Source organism: Centroberyx gerrardi, chromosome 2, assembly GCF_048128805.1.
Source record: "Centroberyx gerrardi isolate f3 chromosome 2, fCenGer3.hap1.cur.20231027, whole genome shotgun sequence".
NCBI lineage: Eukaryota > Metazoa > Chordata > Actinopteri > Beryciformes > Berycidae > Centroberyx > Centroberyx gerrardi.
The window spans coordinates 15,078,444-15,099,288 of record NC_135998.1 but is presented as its reverse complement, the minus strand read 5'-3'; the positions used below and the strand labels follow the sequence as shown (position 1 = coordinate 15,099,288).

The window sequence follows — 20,845 nt, the reverse complement described above, 5'->3', positions numbered from 1 at the left end:
CAGGTTTGTAAATGGAATTTTTGCAACAAAGGTTTTTCAAAAAAGTCTACTGGATCCTCCAGGAATGGTGATGACATTTTTTCCGGAGAGTTGATTAGTGAGGAGGCAACTGAACCCAGTCTCATGATCCCTCTCACCCTCATGAAGATACCTGAACCGCTCCACTCGGGGCAGCAGCTCCCCTCACCTGAACGGGACAGGCTCCTTTATCCAGGACTGAATGGGCTCAGACTTAGAGGTGCTGCTGACTCTCATCCCGACCCTCAGCTGCAAACTGTTGCAGTGCACATACACATTTCTCTTAAATATCACTCAGATGTACAGTACTGTGCAAAAATATTAGGCACATGTAAAAAAAAAAAATCCATAAAGTGAAAATGCTTTAAAAAATAATGAAATGAAAAGTTTCTAAATATCAAAACATTTACCATAAAGAGCAGTTTACTGACATACTAATGCAGAAAACAAATAAACATCTAAGACAAAATTTCTATAAAAAATCTAGGGTGCCTAAGACTTTTGCACAGCACTGTAGCTATTGCTCCTAATGTAAAACGTATAATGTAACTGGATTACAGTGGTGTGTTGTATATGCATCTCTGTAAGCAAAGGTTGACGAAATTGGTGTAATTTAGAATTAAACTATGTTGTCAAATCCAAACCCCAAATTGTGGAGTGGTGATGTCCTTGAGAGTGTTGCAGCCTATTGGTTTATGAAGCAACCTTGTGACTGAAGTTTTGCTGATTTGAATCCCCAAACCAGCTTGGTCAGTGAAGTCTTCCCTCCTTCAAAACAGAAACCACAATGTGCTTGAGCAAGGTACTGTACTTATCCCCCAACTGCTCAATGGCCAATCATACAAAATTGTGGTTGGTGAATGTATGTACCTATGTAACCCCCCCCCCCACACACCCTTAAAACCCTCCTCAGTGTCACTGTCATAGCCCATCTGCCCTTGTTCAGAAAAAGGCTTTAACACTGAAATCATGACAGAGGGAAAAAAGGGAAAAAAACAACAACTTTGTATGGAACTATTTAACAACAATACATATTGGTATGATCAAATTTCTTAAAACGTGGCTCAAATCTCTCCCAGACAGAAGGAGGATACCGCCACGCTGGCCACTTTGTCAGTACCTGGGGTAATTTTCCAGAGATATAGCACATTTTTTACTACTATGAAACAAAGCTCATTTTGAGAGTAAATGAAACTAACATAAATGACTCCTCAAACTCAGCCTTGCACACTGTCAGTGGTATTTCTCCATAAAGTGTTTCTTCTGGACAACTAACAGCCATACTTCTCTGGTTTCTATCTTTGGGAAGTTTTTTCATGTGGATAAATGTTGACAGAACTGTTCAAGATCATGAGAATAATGTGAATTCTTAGGATAGATTTCCCCTTTAATATCTTACTGATGGTATTCACTGGGCTTGGCTTAATGTAACTGGACTAATGTAAGATCAGTGTGGTGTTAATGTAGAAATCCTCTGCTTTCTGTACATCCTATCATTACCCTTGTGGAAACAAATCAAGTTTATTGGCTTTGTCCATGACAATTAGACATCACATGCAATAGCATATATATATATTCAATGATTTAATGAAATATTCATTCACAAAAATACACATTTTCCAAGATAGCACATGACAACCAGAATTGCATGTATAAAACACATGAGGCAGTTGCTGAGCCACTGGATTTGGATTTTCTGCTATTTAAACTGATGATTATTATGTTTCACTACGCAAAGCAGTGAAAGGTTGGTGTCAGATCACAAGATCTAACTCACATCAGGCAAAGGCTAGAATGCAAGTGTATACCGCTCTGCAGCACATGATGCTTAACAATACTCCTGATTTGATACCAGAAACATCAAGCAATTTTCTTAAGTAAGGATCAATTGCTAGCTCCAATAGCATTTTCAATAGCCAAAGCTGGACTTGCTACGCTACATATTCACCTGCTAGAATAAAAAAAAAAAGGCCGGAGAGTACATGGCACGTCGCAGGAGCTCATTGGCATGTGTTCGCCACTTAATTGTTGACACTCTCACTGTGCAGGTGTTGTCGCCCCGGCTCCAGCCTTAATGACAACAATGTTATCCTGTCACCTTTCTTCTTACTATGCTTGAAAATGTTGTTTAATAGAGTTAAAGGCACAGTGGAAAGTTCCTTTCAGGCATCTCCATTGATTGTGGGTAAATCCTATGACTCCTCAAGATGCTAATAAGTGGGACGTGGGGGAGGCCGTGATGGAGGCGGAGCTCTACAAGGGGGCGGGCCTTGAGGCGGAGGGGGTAGAGAGCCAGTTGGGGAAGGGGGTGTGGGGGAGCAGAAGGGGGGTGGGGTCGGTGGGGCAGGGACAGGGCTCATATTAGTTGGGGGCAGAGCTCTGTTTGGCGGTGGGGTGTAAGGAGGAGGAGTGGTAGCAGGAGGGGGAGGAGTGGACGGCAGCGGGGGGAGCGTCGAAGTTGGCGAGGGGGGCAAATGCGAGAAGTCGCCCTGAGAGGGAGGACAGTTGTAACTGTGAGGCAGAGTGTAGATGGGTGTGGAGGGATGGTTGTAGATTGGATAGCGAGGAGCAGAGTAGGATTTTCCACGGGTGAAGTTAATGCATCTGCCCTGTAATGAGGAGAAATAATGTTAGTTCAACACATAAATTTAGTTAATTGTTTGTCACAGGTCGTCGTTTTATGAGCTCACGTTTGTTATGAATATAACTGTGCAATGCAAAATGTGCAAAAATCCTCCTGTCAAGACAAGAAACTGCAGAGAAAATCCTCCACTGTGAAAATAGCTGAAAAAGCTGTGGCACAGCCGTTGTTTGGCAGATTTAGTCGGGTAGCGCTTTCAGTAGATGGAAAGAGGAAATGCCTGTGTTAGTCCTGTTAGTGAGTGTCATGGAAGAAAACAGCATTCCTGCCAAGCCAGCCATGCTGGAGTTAGGAGCTGGAGGAGCCAGGTATCATCTACTCTTAATGACTTCTGCAGACAAGAGCATTCCTCAAGGCCCAGGACGATATTAGAGCTTGCTTAATAATGACCTTTGTCTACACACTATGTCACTTGGGGGCTCGCTTGCAGCCACTTTGTCTGCCTATTCTTATGATTAGGTGTAGCTGTGACTTTTTTTAAATTGTCAGTTCGTGGAATAAATGTAATGTTATTCAGATAAGATTTCAGTTCTGTTTCTACTGTGTTCTTTGATCCGGAGCCTGAGGCCGCAGCTCCAGACTTCCCTTCTAGTCTTTTTGAGAGTTTTAACTCTGGCAAAATGTAAAAGGTCTTCCTGCCAAAAGCTGACATAGTGAGTTCACAATGTTACTAACTGCTTTCATTTGAATGCTTGTGCCTGTTTGTCCTACAACAGCAAGGGACTAATTCTGTCTCATTAATCCATAAAAGAAGTCAGTAGAGATTCACGCCCTGGCTTCACATCACGCTTTTGTCTCACCTTGTCTCCAGGATGGGGTCGCATCACAGACACTCTGTCGTAGCCTTTCCTCAGGAACACACACAGAGCGTCCAGCTTGCCCTAAGATGATAAGAGATGACCTTACAATTTAGAAAATGTGTTGTGCAAAGGATCACCAGTTAGGACAAGGAGATTAACCTCATCGGTAACACTTTAGATTAGCGAACACATGTTAACTATTAATAAGTTGCTTATTAACATGCATATTAATAGTGAATTGGTTCATTATTAGTCATTACAAACCACTTATTAGCACCGTATTCTGCACTATTGTATTCTATAAGTATACCCCTTTAACTATGGGTTTTCCCTCAATAGCCTTCTAATTAGTGCTTATAGCAGTCAGTAAGGAAGTTGTTGCACATGAATTGGGTTCTTAGTATGTGTTGCTCAGTATGTGGCTTATAAGGTGCTAGTGTTAAATATTATTGAGGGAAATTATTAAGCTATTGAGGAAAAACCCATAGCTAATAGTTAATGTGTGTTCCCTAATTTAAAGTGTCACCACATCATTTGTATGCATCCACAAGCAGTGCAGCAATAATTATCATTAAATAGATTCCACTTGAGTTCAAGCACATAGCTATGAGAAGGGGCTTCTCTGCTTATTTATCTTTCCCCATTTGCCCTATCTGGCTGACTTTCTGCTCCGCTGTCTTTCTTGCCTTCCACTGCCTTTGTACAAGAATGATGATGCATGTCCTAAGAAGCTCTGTGCCATACTAATGTACTGTATGGAGAAAGACAGATCAATGGAAAAAGAATGTATTTTGTTAGGAATAGCACCAGCTCAACAGATTCCATATCCAGGGGTTAGCTCAGTTCGTGTCTGGTTCTTATTACCGTCAATCCAGCTGACTAATACGTTAGGAAACAAATTTCATTAACTATTTCCTGGTAACACATGGTTCACAGGAACACTGGAAACTGAACATTATTTTAAGCTATGATAGATAGATACTATCATAAGAAAGAGGCCTACAGCGCAATAAATGGTTTTAGTGCATCTGGAATAGGCATCATATGTTACATGTGTTAACATTATGTGCATAAAACCCCATGTCTTAAAATATATCTCAAAACACTGACATAAACATTCTGCAGCTTTTTGAATACTACAGCCAAATCCGTGTCAGTGATGTGATTATATAACCAATAAAAAGTGCTGAATGGTTAAAATAAGTAAAATAAAAACTGACATCCTGTCATAAATTGCAGAGTGACATGCACAGATTCCCGTAAGTCCTGTAAGTGAAAGGTTTATCACTGTAATTGATTAATTCATCATCTGATTAACTTCTACACCTTGATAGGGGAATACCACTTTTGGGGGCGGATGGGTTTGTGCATGCCGCTGTAGAAATTCCGTGGTGGAACCAGATCAAACTCTTCTTCGGGCATCACAACGCGGGCATTTTTGGCTTTCTCCAGTTTGGCCCCCTCTTCAGTGGAGCCTTTATCTCCCCAATGGACCTGAACAGAAACAGCAGAAACCGCACTGTGATGCAATCAGTGATCTATTAAATTATGGTCAAAAGGGTCATTTTTTAGGTGATGTTGAAAAATCTTCCATTATGCAACCTATTTAAACACTGGGAAAAAATACTGATGAATCAACAATGGTATTTGCTTCCATTTTCAGCATTGAAATCCAGATATTTAATCAATACTATAACAACATTAAGGGTATCCATGGACATTACTTGAGCATGTGACAGTTTGTTAGAGTCTGTTAGTTTGTCACAAATGCGAATGTGTTTTGGTCATCAGATATACCAAAGACTAGAAAAAGCAGGCATAAGATATATATCATACACCTACTTTTTCTAGTCTTTAGTATTTGGTATATCCATCATTACATGTCCATACAAATGACCAAGATGTGGATATTGATGGCACATGAGCTTAAAGAATTTGTTGCCTTTGAGATTAAATTCAAGCAGATCCAAGTCTTTAATATGCCTTTTGTGCATAACATACACAATATTGAATTAATGTCTAGTCTTCCTTCTGTTTAGATTGGCAGGGACCAGCAGTGTCTCAGCAACATCTACACTGAATGACACATTTACTGGTGTCAATAAGTGCATGTTCATTCTTCCCTGTTGCCAACTATTTGATTCTTTTCCCCAACTTTCTTGTATTATTTTTACTCTTTCCTGTCCTATCCAGGTGCCTTTAGCATGTCTACATCACTTTTAATTCAAAGCCCAGTCCAGTTATTTTTGCCTCTGGAATACACTAGAAAATAGAAGTTGGCTCTCTTGCTGTATATGTACTTATTTTCAGTGTAGTGAACTTTCCTTAATATGCTCAAATGATAAGATTTGGGAGGTGCTGCACTTTGTTGTATTTGTCTTTCAAAATTCAGCAAGAGATGCACTCTCCAGGGCAGTCTGCCATTTTAAGAATTGTTGTAATGGTTTTTTTCACAACCTTTTCAGAGAATGTTTCACTAAAACCCACTGCTTTTCTTTTTTGCTGCCCATAAAATTACCTAAATTCTTGCAGAGCTGCTAAAAAACCTGAAGCAAATGTCAACAGTGATCAAGAGTGAAATCACTGATATCAAATCGGCCTTGGAAGTTCTTCATGGTGCAGAACTTCATCACTCAGATGGATCCTGTAGCTGCTGCCACTGACAAGCGATGACAGCTTTAATGAAGCTGTCTATCAAAATATGGTAATGAATTTCATAATCTGTGTTAACAACACGTACATTTATCTTGACTTGTACATACTTTCCTCCTTGATGAAGTCACTGAAGCGCTTCACACTGCTAGAGTGGCTTCGTTCTCAGTGGCTCCCATCTTAGACCTGTCTGTCAATTTTGATAATGTATTGATACTTTTCTTGCCAATGCTGTACTGCTAACTCCACCCTCCTCTGAAACACAGATTGAAGTGTTGATCTCTGCTCTTCCAACCCTTTGCAGGAGGTCGGTCACCACTGACAGCACCATAATTTCTCCTGAACAGACTGCCAAGAATCCTTGACACCCAACTGCTGTGTTACATCCACAACGCAATCTTGCAGGTTTGCACTCTAAAACATCAGACAAGGAAAGAAACAAATCAGACGTAGACAGCAGAAACTTAGCCTAGGTCCTTGTCCAAGCTCCGAGCATCTCCCGTCTGGACTACTGTAAATCCCTCCTGGCCGGGATCCCGGAGTACTGCCTTAACTACAACTTATCCAGAATCTGCCTTGTCTTGAAGCTCACTAAATTCACCTCCTCCTGCACTCCCTCCACTGCCTCACTGTGGCTGCTTGTATCAAACTCAGATATGATGCTGCCACACAGCTGGACATGCTACAGCAACACACTCTGCACTCTGCTTCTACCACTAGTGAACTCACTCAACTCAACTCTCCCTCCTGGCTCCTCAACTGTGGAATAGTCTTTCCAACCCAGTAAGGACTACAGAGTCACTCCCTCTCTTCCAGCATAAAGAAATGCTTCACTTCCTCCTCTCCCCTATATTCCTGCTCTACTTGCATCTGATCTCACCCCTGTCTTCTAAAAATATCCACAGCTTTACCAAGTACTTCTCTATTATGCATGCATATTGTAGGGATGTAGGGATACTTGTTACACCTATTCAGTATATTCTAGGAATCCCTTCTATGAATTGAGTTTTTGTGCTTGTTCTCAGTGTAAATTACCCTGTAAGAGGCAAATGCCTAAAGCTGGCCTCCAGTTTCCTTCCAGGGAAGGAAAGAAGCCCATCAGGAAGACTACAATGTAGGCTGCATGCTTACTTTGCTTTCCTTCCCTTTAATTTCTGTCACTCTAGTGTGTTTACTCTGATATCGGTATCTTTGAATTTGACTTGTTTCTTTATCACTCAACTTTAAATCTTTATCCTCTTGTCACATTATGCATCTAAGAGAGGGCAGAATATGGAGAGTCAAAGGGAGGGTTCCAAATATGGGATATTAATTGAATAAGAATTAAATCTATACTATGTAAGACACTGGAGTTTAAAAAAAAATCCTATTATAAATCAAAAGTAAGCTGTAAATTAGGTACTCTGCATGTGCAGTATGTGTGTTTCCTCCACTGCCCATATCTGCGTGAATGTATCAATGTATAGAAGGATATAGGTTGTTTTTTTTTATATAGCACTGATTTTATATCAAATTAAGTTCAATTACAGTATTGTATCTGGCAATTCTGAGCTTTTGGGTTTGATTTTGAGTTGATGTCAGTATTGACTGAATATTTGATAATATACAGTATCCACATTTAACATATTGAACACTTTTAAGGTACAATCAGTGTGGATTCAATAACTCTGCCTGATAACATTACATGCTGATTCAATGGCACTTTGCTATCTGGATTGCCATTCTCTCTGTTTACCTCCATTCTCTTGATGCCCCCGACTCCACGGCCTCCGTAGTACGAGGCGTCCACTGTGGGCCACCGTTTCTTGGGGTATCCATCCTCGTCTTCATCCTAGAGAAGAAGGAAAACTTGTCATAGAAGACACACACTCGTGTCAAGCAAGTGGATGAGGCTATAGCTGCACAGTAGAGGTGTTGTACAGAACAATGTCATGATCAAGTGTCAGCAGCACATATTGGAAATGTTGACATCACCTTATTATATGCAACATAAAATCATGGTTATTTCCCTAAACAGTGGTGTCTGCCACATATGAGGTTAAATTTTACCACCTAAACTAAAGAATACTGAGGGACTTAATCTCAAAATTGATCTCAATATTTATCTTATACCATATTATCTTTATAAAGATAATTTGGCACAGTTTTAATAGGATGGATCTGGTATTTGTAAGTGTAGTATTTGTTGTTGGTTTGTGACTAGGTAATCATATTTTTAAACAAGTTGAAATCCTTTTATATCCTTTTGTGATTCCATTGTGAAGAGCAAATAAAATCACTTACAGAGCTGTCCTCGATCACTGGAGGAGGAGGAGGTTCATGAATGACCTGTGAGGATGAAAAAGGAGGATGCAAGCCTCAAAAGATGATTAATTTGTCATATACATAAAACCCATATATTCTATTATTTCTTCAGCTTGCTGTAATTGTGAACTGTATCACATCAAATCGCTTATCAGACCAATATCTACACAAGTTATTAAACAAAGCACTGTACTTCCACAGGGCACAGAGAAATAACATGGATAATGTGACTGAGAAAATGACCGTCATTGATATAATCCACATTTCAAAGTGTTCAGGCCCAATTCGGCCAAAGTTGCCATTGCATGTTGTTTACACTAAGACCCATATAGTCTTCTGAGGATCCAAGATGGCTGGCGTACCACAGTGCAGCAGAGAGGCCAGAACCACCACAGCAGCGCCACCGTCAGCAGTAGAAGAAGAATGAGCAGAGCTATGGCCACAAAGGTCCCATCAGACTAGAGGGGGAAATAAACATGTGACATCTACTGTTAGTTGCGTTTACTAATTATTACAGTCTGAGAAGTGTGACATACAGGTGGTGGACAAGATAACGGAAACACCACATGAAAAGGACTGACTTTGAAGTAACTAAATCACAATCACAAAGGCAGCTACACAGTGAAGTCATATTAAGTTGAATGCCAATTAGTAGCATGTGTTATTTTTTTTTTTTAAGTTCTCAGTCTGAGTTCCAAAGAGGCTATATGCTTGCTGCCTGAATGCAGATACACAGTCACAAAAACTGGAAACTTATTTTATCAGAGAACATCCTTAAAAATCACAAAAAAAAACATTTAACAGGATTATTGCTAAACATTACAAAACTACAGCCTTAAAAATGACCACAGAATTGAATCAACAACTCTGTGACACAGTGTCAACAATCTGTGCAACAAATCTGTGCAACAAAAACTGTGCACAAGATGCATAACCTGGTGTAAGGAGCACAGAACCTGGACCCCTGAGCATTGTATTGTGGTCTCACTTTTCCTACATCCAGAAAGGTTTACATTTGGAGAAATCCAAATCCAGAGTGGCTGTTGCCACTAAACATGTTGGTGGGTCTATAATGGTATGGTCAGCTATCTTGTAGGAGTCAATAGATCTGACAATTGGTCTGCATGGTTGTATAATGGCCAAGGAATATGAGGAGGTCCATGACCAGGTACAGGACAACAGTGCATATACTGTTTCCTCACATTGTATCTATATTCCTAAATGTTAATGCTCCCTTACACACTGCTAAACAAATTCAAGAGTGGTTTCATGAAGACCAGAATAAAGTCAAATGCCTTCCATAGCCCAGTTACCAGATCTAAACACCACTGAACTTTTATGGGAAATTCTGGAGCGCTGACTGTGACGTAGATTTCCACTCCTTCATCCTTCAAAGAACTGGAGGTTTTCCTTCTTGAAAAATGGTCCAATATCCCACTGCACACAGTTCAGGACTTGTATAACAGCATTCAAAGGAGAATTGAAGTTGTTCTGAAGGCAAAGGGAGGCCCTACTCTCTATTAGTTACTTGTTACTCATTCTAGGACCTTCTCAGAATAGTGTGACAGCTCTCTTGTGTTTCTAGATCAAACTGGGCCTGGGTTAGATAGCTGGGCCGTGTTTGGGCAGCCTGTCCCTGGGTTGCTCTTATCTAGTATGTCTTGACTAGGTCATCTTGTGGGACAGTTTATTGTTTTTTAAAATCATGATATTAACTTAATCTTCCCATTGGAAGTATTTCTGTAGAGTCAAATCCAAATCCATTCAATGTGTAACAGATATTTGTTTCCTGATCTTGGAGTTTTTGCAAAAGCAACCAAGAGGATTTGTTCACATTTGTTTGGATACAGAAGATTATTTCCTTTCATCCATTTCTTTCATCCATCCAAGCCTCTTGTGGTGTATGGGTACCATCTATTGTCCCAATGTGGACAGGGTTTAGGGTGTCTGCATATCCTGGATCTGTTATCAATGCTCTTGGCTTCACCATCAATGACTGCAAGAGGAATGATTGGTCCAGGAGAGTTCCTTAAGCTACACTTGATGTCAGTTGTTACCTATCAAGTTCTAGTAGTGAATCCTCTGCTTCTGACCAGTCATAGAATGATGCTACTGATCTGGCACCCAGTACCAATAATGTGGTCAGTTTTGTCCAGAGAAGTCCAAAGAGAAGTTGGTAGAACACTTTTAGCCCTAAGCTTAAGTGGTGGAGTTCAGTTTCTTAGTCCTGTCTTGTTTCATATCGTACTTACACAACTGACTGCAGTGATTGTGACGGAGCTCGATATGAAGCTCAGGCCGTTATTCATGCTGACGTGCAGCGTGGCAGACCTGTTGTAAGAGAGTAAGTAAGAAAGATAGTACTTTGGCTGACACCTAGAGGCTAAACACATGCTTGAGTTGGCATTGTCAAACACATCTGCTGGTTTAATTAAAAAAGAACACAATCAGTTGAAGTACTGGCAGATCAACTAATACATGTTGACTGTAGTTCCAGGTAAATGAAAAATTATTTAAAAAATTATACTGTATTTGCTGTTTCTAATTTACGTGGAAATCCTACAAGATTAAAGGGTCCTGATTTAAAAACAGTTTTGTCATGCATAGTTTTTGAGAATTTTTTTTCTTCCACATTGGTTACTATGGTAAGCTATGACTAGGCAATGTTTGTTTTGATAAAAAAAACTGAAGGTTGTGATTACAGTTAGGAGGGTGGACGTGTCATGAAATTACTGATATTGGAACCATCTGAGCCAGTCTAACACAAACAGACAGTGATGCTAGCATACCAAGAATGGCCTCAATAGAATGTAAAATGTGTGTATGTTAACAGAAATTGCCAACCAGTAATGCTGGCAGCTCAAGATGATCATATCAAAAATACTGTTGGATGCTGCTCAGCTACACACTTATGCTGTAGCGTTCTGAGAGTTTTAGTCATGGCCAATCAAGCTCAGATCAGACGAGGCAGACCCAGGTTTTAATGTTTTTATATTCTGAGTTTCTTACGGGTAATCTACATCTACATCTAAACCAAAGTCTTGGTTTATTTAAATCTGACAATATCTGAAGCAAACTGGCATTGTGACATGAACACAAAGCCACAAACAGAAATTCAATTAGTTTAGTCACTTACGTTCCCTCTTCTTCCAAAACAGGAGCTGGGCACAGCAGGTAGGTGTCTCTCACCACCAGTGGTCTTTTCACTGTGGGATTAGAATTAAGACAACAGAACCATTTGCATCACGGTAAACTGTAATAATGTGACACTAAGAGTATATCAAGTAGATTGCAAGGTAACTCAATCACATTGTTTGTGCACATCTAATGGTGAAAAAGAAAGCAAAGTGATGCAATATAGGGACAATTGTGTGCTACTTTTCCCTCTACCAGTCCAGAAACCTTCAGAAATCTCAACCCCAAAATATTCTTTGTTATTAGATTCCTGGACTTCCTATCCTTACGGAAAATGAAGCAAATGAAGGGCGATTGTGGTTTATTTACCCTGGATGAGTGAGTGTCTAGTGTGTGCAGAGACAGAACTCGCCGTTGATGAGATCCACATTCCCCTTAGACATCTGAGAAGCCTTAAGTGCTATACCAGCTGATTCAAAGCTAAGGACGATGGTGCTGATGGTTTTGGGGAGGACAGGGATTTAAATCATTGTGAGCCACAAAGAAATCCTCTCCCCCACCCATCCCCATTCTTGTGGCCAAAACAAACTTGGCTCGATGATGTAAATGGTTCCTGAGTGGAACGCAGAAAACTGCTGCTATTCTATACTGTTCATAATGGTTGGATGGATTTGACATTATGTTCGGGTGCTGACTGCAAAACTTACAATGTTGTTATCTTCTAAGAGCTGCAATATAGTGTGCAGTGGATGAAAGATATACTATATGTCATGCATGTAACAATCACACTCAAATCCCCTTATTTCTCCATTTATAGATAGGTAGATAGATACTTTATTGTTCTTCAAGAGGAAATTTTCTTTTCATAGTCTGCACACGAAAGAACAGTTGAATAGGAATATGGGAAACAATAAAGAACAGTAAAACTAGACATAGACACAGACATATTGCCACTAGAGATATGAAAAGAAAAGTAGTCTGTGATGTTATTGAGATAATTTGTTCAGGGAATTGATGGCAGAGGGAACAAAGCCTCTGGTGAAGCAAGCTTCTTTACAGATCCAGGATCTGTATCTGCAGCCAGATGGGAGAAGGGTGAAACATGGTTTGAGGGGGTGTTCAGGATCACGTGCTACAGTGAGTAGTTTACAAGTAACAGTGTTTTTGTTGAGGTCTGTGAGGTTGGGAGTGGAAAGTCCAGTGATCTCAGGGCCTGTGTTTGATTTTGAGGGGTTTGTTCCTGTTAGTGAAGGAGCAGGTGGAGCAGCAGAGGAGAACAGGCTCTATGATGTTTATTGTCCAGGATGATTCTAAGATATTTGAAGCTCTCCACCATCTGAACTGCCTTGCCACTGATGATGGTGAGGGGGTTGTAGGGGGTGCAGGGCAGGTTGGGGGAGCCAAAGAGCAGTTCTTATATTTTTTATGATAATTTGGTGAAACGTTTGGTGATAATTCAAAGTCAGCTTAGTGTAAAGATGTTTAAACAATGACACCAAACAAAATAAGATAGACATTTATTATTGCTATTCACTATAATTTGAGTGAATCACTGCCTGTCTGGAAAAGACCACTAGACTACAAAAGTCATAGGCCTAAATGAAAACTGTTGGACTAAGTGTGATGGTACTCACTCAGAGTTACTGTGTCGTTGATGCGGAAGCTGCAGAGAACTTTCTGCACGTCCCGGGCATGAAGGAAGCCGTTCCCTTTGACTACAACCTGGAAGGATTCTACAGTAGGATGAGACAAAGTCAATAAAACTGACCAATGATGTCATTTTCTCCTTGTAGTATGTAATCCACATTTTCAAAAGGAGTTTAGACATAGCAAGGACTTAATATTAGAATATTATAGATTTGAGATATTCATCAATGGAATATGATTGGAACAATATATGTCATATACAGTAATATTATATTAAAACATAAATTGTGGATGTATTACAGTATCAATGTATAGTATATGTTTTTGTGTTTTTCTCCTGTGGTGTGTGCCTCTCTTACCTCCTTCACAGATGCTAGACGGCTCTACAGCGAGGATCTCAATGCATGATCTCTTCAGGATCTGAGATGGGTAATAATAATATAAGAAGCTGAGTTAAAGGCACGTGAAATAATGTGATGGGCTAACTGAGAATATGCGTCTGAAATAGGCTTTTTGTAACATATCTGTAGAGTTTTACAATCCTGCATACCGAGCCGATGACGCCTTGCAGTGCCTGAAATCCATCGTTCACAGGGAAGACATGGTCCTTGCTGTCAGCTATTGTCGAAAGCTGTCAAGAAATGTAAATAATTGTTTGATCATTTCATACATTAATTTACATCCATCTATCCATCCATCCATCCATCAGTTCATTGGTTAATTGTTTGATTTACTTGGGTTTCATTGAAGTCTTTTACTCCCACACAGTACACCGTGGCGCCCAACTGGCGAGCTCTGCTGGCCTGATTTGAAACGAGGCAAAAGACAAAAAACACCTTACCTCAAGTTCTGCAATACTGTGTTATTGTCAGTAATATCAAGTGACATAATGGGGCAAAAATATAGAATATGTTGCATTATGTCATGATGATGAATACTGAAAAACACCATTATTGGCTTTTGGGAAGGGATTGGGTGAGAGCAGAAATTAATTCTCTATTGATGAATGACTAAAAGTGCTTCTATATCCTTAAAATAAATGTTAACACTTTAACCTCTAATTTTATTGTAGTGCCCAATAGGTTCTCATCTCACCTCTCTTTCTGCCAGGTCAAACTGATTCTCCCTCAGTTCACCGTCCGTCAGGGCAATGATAACACTGGCTGTCCGGTAACCTGACAGGAAAATGAACAAAACATATTCGCTGTTCAAAAACAGTGAAACAAAAGCACTCTCATTCAGTTAATTCTTGTTGTGATTGCATTTCTTTTTATATTAATTAACATGATCATTTAGAAAAAATAGTTTTGACATAAGTGCCATGTGATGGAAAGTGCAGCTGTAGTTTCTGTTGTTTCTTACTTTATATGATGATTCTTCTGTGTGCTTGAATTGAGGTCTGATGAATGAATATATAAGCCTTTGGCAGTAGAAAGCATGATTAAGTGTAAAAAAAAAAAAATGGAAAAAAATATTCCACTCACCATCTCCAGTCCCATAGTATATTTGTTCACTGGCCTGAGAGAAAAAAAAGAGGTTTTGACTTCAACAGTTATAAATTTAAATGGACCTCATTTAAGGGGTTTGATGCCATACTGTTGGGTAAGAGGGATCGTTTTCACATTGACTTAACAGATGACTTACTTTCTGGAGGCCTTTGTCCATGAAGGTGTCTCCGCCTGGCTGCACCATGCGCAGCTCCTCAAGCCCAGCCCGAATCTTCTCTCTGAAATACATTGACGCATTTTAGAACATTAGAACAAAAATGGATATGATCGCAACGGAATGGCACAGCAAACAAAGCAAACAGTAAATCATAAAGGCATTTTGAATGTAACTGTGCGTATGTGGCTTTCTTACCTGTCTTCAGTTAGTTTCATGAGGATCCTGCCTTCTGTTGAAAATACAATAAAGGACATCCGCAGCTGAGGACTTGAGAGAGGAATAGAGGACAGTGGAGATGGCTGTCATGTTTATAAGATTTGAATCCAAAAGGATTTTGTTTACGTTCCATTATTTCAATATTTTATCCATTATTGTATTTACTCTTTAAATCATAATTGTGTCTGTTTAAGTTGGCAGCCACTGTGCACCTACCTGATAAACTTGTGAGCCAGGTGATCAACAAAGTAAAATATCTCATTCCAGTGATGTTGCACACTGCCAGACCTAAGAAGAAGATTACAGGGATGACAATTAATGTAAGGACAAATAGATTTCCGAGTCTTGTTCATTGTGGGAAATGTAATAAGATAGCAATGGCAATCCTTCTAGGCCAAGGTCTTGGATTAATTTCTCTTCCATGGCCTCACTAAGCATACACACTTTCATTTCATGACTCCTTTGAGAACAGTTGGACACAAACAATCAAACAAAACACATGGGATGTAACTAGAAAAACACTGTACATATAGTCAATAAGAGAAAATACTGTAGTACTACAAACACTGAAAGCCTAGTTCAGGCTGCTGTATGACATGATATGATCAAGGATTAATTCACTGTAGCATCACATCTACATAAATGTAATCTACTGACCATAGAAGCAACATTTTTGCAGGCGGTTAAATGCACTGTCATTGTAAGTCGAATCAGTGAGAGTTCAGGGTTACAAACAACGTACAACAATGTGTTACGATAGTGTGTTTCATCAGCTAAACTGATATTTCTTTTCAAATTCTTCATATGCAATTCTTTAGGTATTAAAATCTGATGATACATTATAGCCATTATTGTTTTGTACATTTCTAGTGCCAATATGACTGTTGTGTGTGCTGTAAACTGTCAATGTATTGTATTACTATGTTACATGTACAGGCTGAGGAAACAAATTTCTTCTTGGAGGAGAATAAAGTATGTATGTACAGTACGTATGTATGTATGTAAGTAATGCATGCATGCATACATGTATGTATGTATGTATGTATGTATGTAAGTAATGCATGCATGCATGTATCTGTCTATCATAATGAAACCTCACATAGAGGTTCTATGAGTCTTAGTCTTTGTGTTAATCATAATCTGAATGATTATGCTGTTTTCACTATTGTTGTTTTGTTGTTTTCACTTATGTTTTTTTGGTGTCAGTTTGAAAATGTCTTCCCTGAAGTTGTTTAAAAAATCAAATAATGTCAAAATGGAAAGCAGTAATCGAAATGAGGTCAGGAGTGATTTGATCTTGGACGAATCAGAGAGTCTTAGATGTGGATCAAGCTGAAGTGCCACGTTATTTGCTTGCATAAGCTCAACACCAGGCCAATTCCTGATTCTGCAGCAGGTGCAGAATCAACAAAAGATTCAACAACAGAATCCACGGAAAATCTAAGAGGAAGTCAGCAATTAAAGAGCGTTGTGAGGTAAATATGCATAACCTCTAAGCCTCTTCTCGCTCTGCTCTGCACTGCCTCTCTTCTTCAGCCTCCCTTATGTTTCCATTTATACTGTGATATGAGTCCCAGTGCAGAGACAGACAGCCAAAAACTCAGGATCTTTGGAACATCTGGCTCTAATGGAGAAAGGGTTCTACAGACACAAGCATAGAGAGCTGAAGTCGGGACTAGATGTGGTTTGCTCCCGTCAGTTTATCATGGCTAGGATTTGACAAGAGCAATCCCTGCAGTGCACTATATCAAGACAAGTGAATGTGTAAACACACTGCAGATTAAGTTATTGTAATTGTGTAAACACAATGTCTGTCAATAGTCACAACTTTTAAGTTATTCATACTGAATATCTCAGTTGCAAAAAGCAGCTACTATAGCTGGTATTTTTCAACAATATATCCACAGCTCTTCAAGAGAGAGGGCAAGTTAGGGAAACTGCAATGTTTATTCTACTTCAGTACCAACAGAACATCACCATGACCCGAGCTAAGAAACAACAACACACTGACACGTGGCTCATGAGAAAACAATCAAAATGGAGGAAATACAGCACTAAATATTGCTGGCACATCAAAATTATCTAGGTCAACTGGATTTGTATTTTATGGAGTATATTCCAAAAAATAATGTCACTGTGTACTGCATGTACTTGATCAAAAGCTTCAAATTATCTTTATGACAGATTCATGAGTGGCCTAATTCAACCCTCATGTCAGCCGCCACAAAGCATTCAATTCACCCTGCAGTTAGACTCTACAAGCACCAATGTTTATTGAATAAAATGACATATTATTGCAAGACTATTGCTTTACTCCTCATTTTCAAAAATTGGAAACCAAGGGAGTTGTTAAATACTCCACATGTCACCAACACATCATGGTCATTAGATCCTGTCAGCAGGAGTCAGATGTGTTTGATGGGTGACTGAAAGAGTGTTTGTCTATACTGTGAATGCTTTGTTTTTAAAACTTCACCTAACTTGCTTTTATAATTAAACTTTGAGCACATCTATCTCTCTAACGCATCTTATGCTAAAAGAGCTGCACAGGTGACATTTTTAAACATATTTGCACAGTAGGATAAAAGTGTACAAAGTGAATTAATGATAACTGATCAATATACTGAAACCTGCTAAGTCAAAGTGCAGTAGCAGATGTTTTCCCATGCAAGCGGCAGGGCTAGCCCATTCAATTTTCTGGAGATCAACTTGAATGATGCTTGCACCTGTGTCATCTTTTAGAAACAAACTTACATGGAGGCATGCAACAATCTTCACTGTCATACACTGTAAGAGTGGAAAACTCACTTGTCCAAAACAAAGTAGAGGTCAAATCCTCCGTAGCAGGAAGACCCTGCCTCCCTCCTGCCATGGATCTGTCCTGCACTGCCGGCCACCAGGACCAGCACCAGCATGCCCAGCTCCACACCAAGCAGGGCCTGCCTGCACCGGCACTGGGACATCACCCCAAATTTAAAAGCGAGCAGTAACTCAAACTAAGATAAGGTGCACATATAGAATACTCTCCAGTTGGGAGTTTTCCTTTCTCCTTCTCTCTCACGGCGCTTTGATGCAGCCAGCCATGCTCCTAAGTCAGATCTCCAAAGCATGAAATGTTTCCTTCTGGATCAGCGTCCCCTCTCCACAGCAGCAGATGTGCTGAGAGAGGAGGAGTGAAGCTGTTGGGACTGACTGATCTGCTCCCGCTCTCTCCACACTCAATCTTTTTAGCATACGGTTTCAGGAGTACACAGAACCAAACAAAACATGTGCTCTTTTTTATTACTTCTTTAATTTATACCCTCCAACTTTCATTAGATACATTTGTTCTTGCTAACTCTTGTTTGTTTTTCCACCTTTCTTGCAGTTTTATTCTGTTCTACATCCTATGCATCAGTGCCACTCAGTGGTAAACAAAGGTACTATGTAACTCACTGTGCCTGAACATTAAGTGGCAATTCAATACATCTTCATTTAATGTTGAGGTGTCAATCTCAGAACTTTACCTCAGAGATTAATGCAATAATCTTGGCAGCACATTAGGTCTGGACATGAGGTGTCTGTCCTAAAGTGAATCGTACTGGAACAACTGATGCAAGATCAACCTTACATTCTCTAATGTCAAACACATGAAAAACCCTCAGTGATTCACCAAGGAGATACTGTCCAGATCACATGCATAAATGGTTGTATTAGCTCTTTGTCGTCCTTTCTAGTATGTCCAAGAAGCTGATGCTTTCTGATGAGATGTCCATTGTGAATCTGAGGTTGGGGGTCCATGAGTTGAGTAAAGTGTAAAAATTCATAAGTTCATCATTAGGCCCCATCCACAGCATAATGGTGTCATCAGTGCAGCGGTACCAACCTTTGATGTAATTAATAAGTGGATTGGCTCCCTCATTAAGAACACAGTCCTTCTCCAACATCCCTATATAAATAGATGCAGTAGAGGGAGCTAGAGCAGCTCTCATAGCAACCCCCTTAACCTGCTTATGGAAAGTGCCTTCAAAGTAAAAAATAATAATATTGTTGAGGACAAGGGAGGCAAATTTGGTTTTACGATCATTAGAGGGAGTCTGTTCAGATCTCTGTTGCAACGTTTGTGCCATTGCATTCAATGGCATCTCTTTATAGAACATTGCTGTACAGGGACTGTATGTCAAATGCGACCAGTGTGAGCTTATTGATGTCAACAGGTGTGTACGTTTCTGTAGATTTTGTGCAGCAAAAATGATAGGTGGCCAGTGTGATGTTTAATCTGTATATAGTATATAATCTGTGTATAGCCCATTGTTATCGGCGAAAAAAACAACAACTTATTTGTATTGTACAGCTGTGTTTTATTGCTTAATTTGTTGTTTCTTGTGCAAAATAAAGTTTTTGTAATCAATATTTGAGCTGTGGATTTATAGAAATGGCACTTTTATTCCAGAAAGATTGTAAATTTTATTCTTGTTGTGGCTGGCTGAACATAGGCGACTCTAGGATGTAACATAGTGAGGTCGTTCTTATGCTGACAGTGTTGTGAGGTGTTTGTACTCATTCACAGTTCAGTGCATTTGGTCTGCAGTGACGGAGGCAGTTATGTGGAAAAAAAAGACAATTTCAATTTCTTTCATTATAACACCACAGGTATTGATTAGTGTTAGTTAGCAAGTATGGCTATCAATAAATCCAAGGTGGCGACTAGATTTATAGTTGCAGGACGTTGTTGGGATAGTTCTTGTATTTGTAAGACCATTGATAATTGACAACCAAATAGTAAAGTTAAGTGCCATGGTATATGGTTTATATGATAATATGCATGCTACACTGCTTATTTATATTCCTCTAATCAGGATGGGCTTATGGCTATATTCAAAGCTATAGACACTTAAATCAAATCAAACAAGACATGAGAATTCCAATACTGGTACTACAACATAAACATTAGAAAAGTAACAAATAGTACAAATGTTTAGGCAATACAGACAAAAAAGACACCTGAGTAAAAGCAAGGTTAAAGAGGTAACAGGATATTAAAAAGTTTAAAAGGCACCTAAAGTAAAAGCAAGACTAAAAAGGTCGGTCTTGAGTTTTTGTTTAAAAAGATTTAGATCTGTTGAAATTAGACAGAAAAAGAGAGTCTGGGGTCACAGCAGCTGGGCAGCCTCACCAAAAGTCCTTGTTTTAGGAATAGCTACGAGAATGGGAGACCCCCCCCCCACACACACACACACACACACACACACACACACTGAACCATTGCCCCCACCCACTGTCATCTGGCACCCTTTGTCTGCCTCACACTCTGAGCAGCATCAACAACATTTTATACTTGCACTTTAAAATGTAAGCTACCTCTGTACATTTGCACTACTGTCCATTAATAGCCAATATCCAAATCTTTTTATTCTTCATATATATTTCATATTTGTATATATATATTTTAGAGATTTTTTGTATATATTTCATTTATTTTGTTCATTTTTGCTTTACAATACTTGCTCCTAATACTACTTTTACATTCCTGTAGTTTTTACCCTGTACCCTGTGCATATGTCAAATACAACTTGAATAAAACTTGAAGCTTCAATCTGTAGATATGAGGCCTCTAGTAGGAACACATTTTGGCAGCATGTCATTTATATACTCAGTGGCAAGTGCATGGACGGAAAAATTAATAAAAGAATCTTCAAATCTATTCTGATACTGACTGGTAGCCAGTGCAGGGACTTTAAAAGAGGAGTGCTGTGAGCTCCCTTCTTAGTTCCAGTTAAAGCTGTTG

At 39.4% G+C, this 20,845-nt stretch overlaps 1 protein-coding gene across 1 annotated transcript; it reads right to left on the bottom strand.

Annotated features, from left to right (window-relative positions):
* Positions 1 to 1,736: 1,736 nt before the first annotated feature.
* On the bottom strand, positions 1,737 to 18,041 carry antxr1b (ANTXR cell adhesion molecule 1b). Its single transcript, XM_071913499.2, has 18 exons — positions 17,887 to 18,041; positions 15,295 to 15,366; positions 15,058 to 15,129; positions 14,842 to 14,923; positions 14,682 to 14,715; positions 14,293 to 14,372; positions 13,932 to 14,000; positions 13,748 to 13,828; positions 13,557 to 13,617; positions 13,185 to 13,283; positions 11,552 to 11,621; positions 10,668 to 10,746; positions 8,778 to 8,873; positions 8,395 to 8,439; positions 7,847 to 7,942; positions 4,786 to 4,953; positions 3,460 to 3,540; positions 1,737 to 2,627 (listed from the first exon to the last, which is right to left on the bottom strand). Exons 1-18 carry the CDS (start codon positions 18,039 to 18,041, stop codon positions 2,229 to 2,231), a joined length of 1,839 nt encoding a protein of 612 aa, XP_071769600.2. The 3' UTR covers positions 1,737 to 2,228.
* Between the last annotated feature and the right edge of the window lie 2,804 nt (positions 18,042 to 20,845).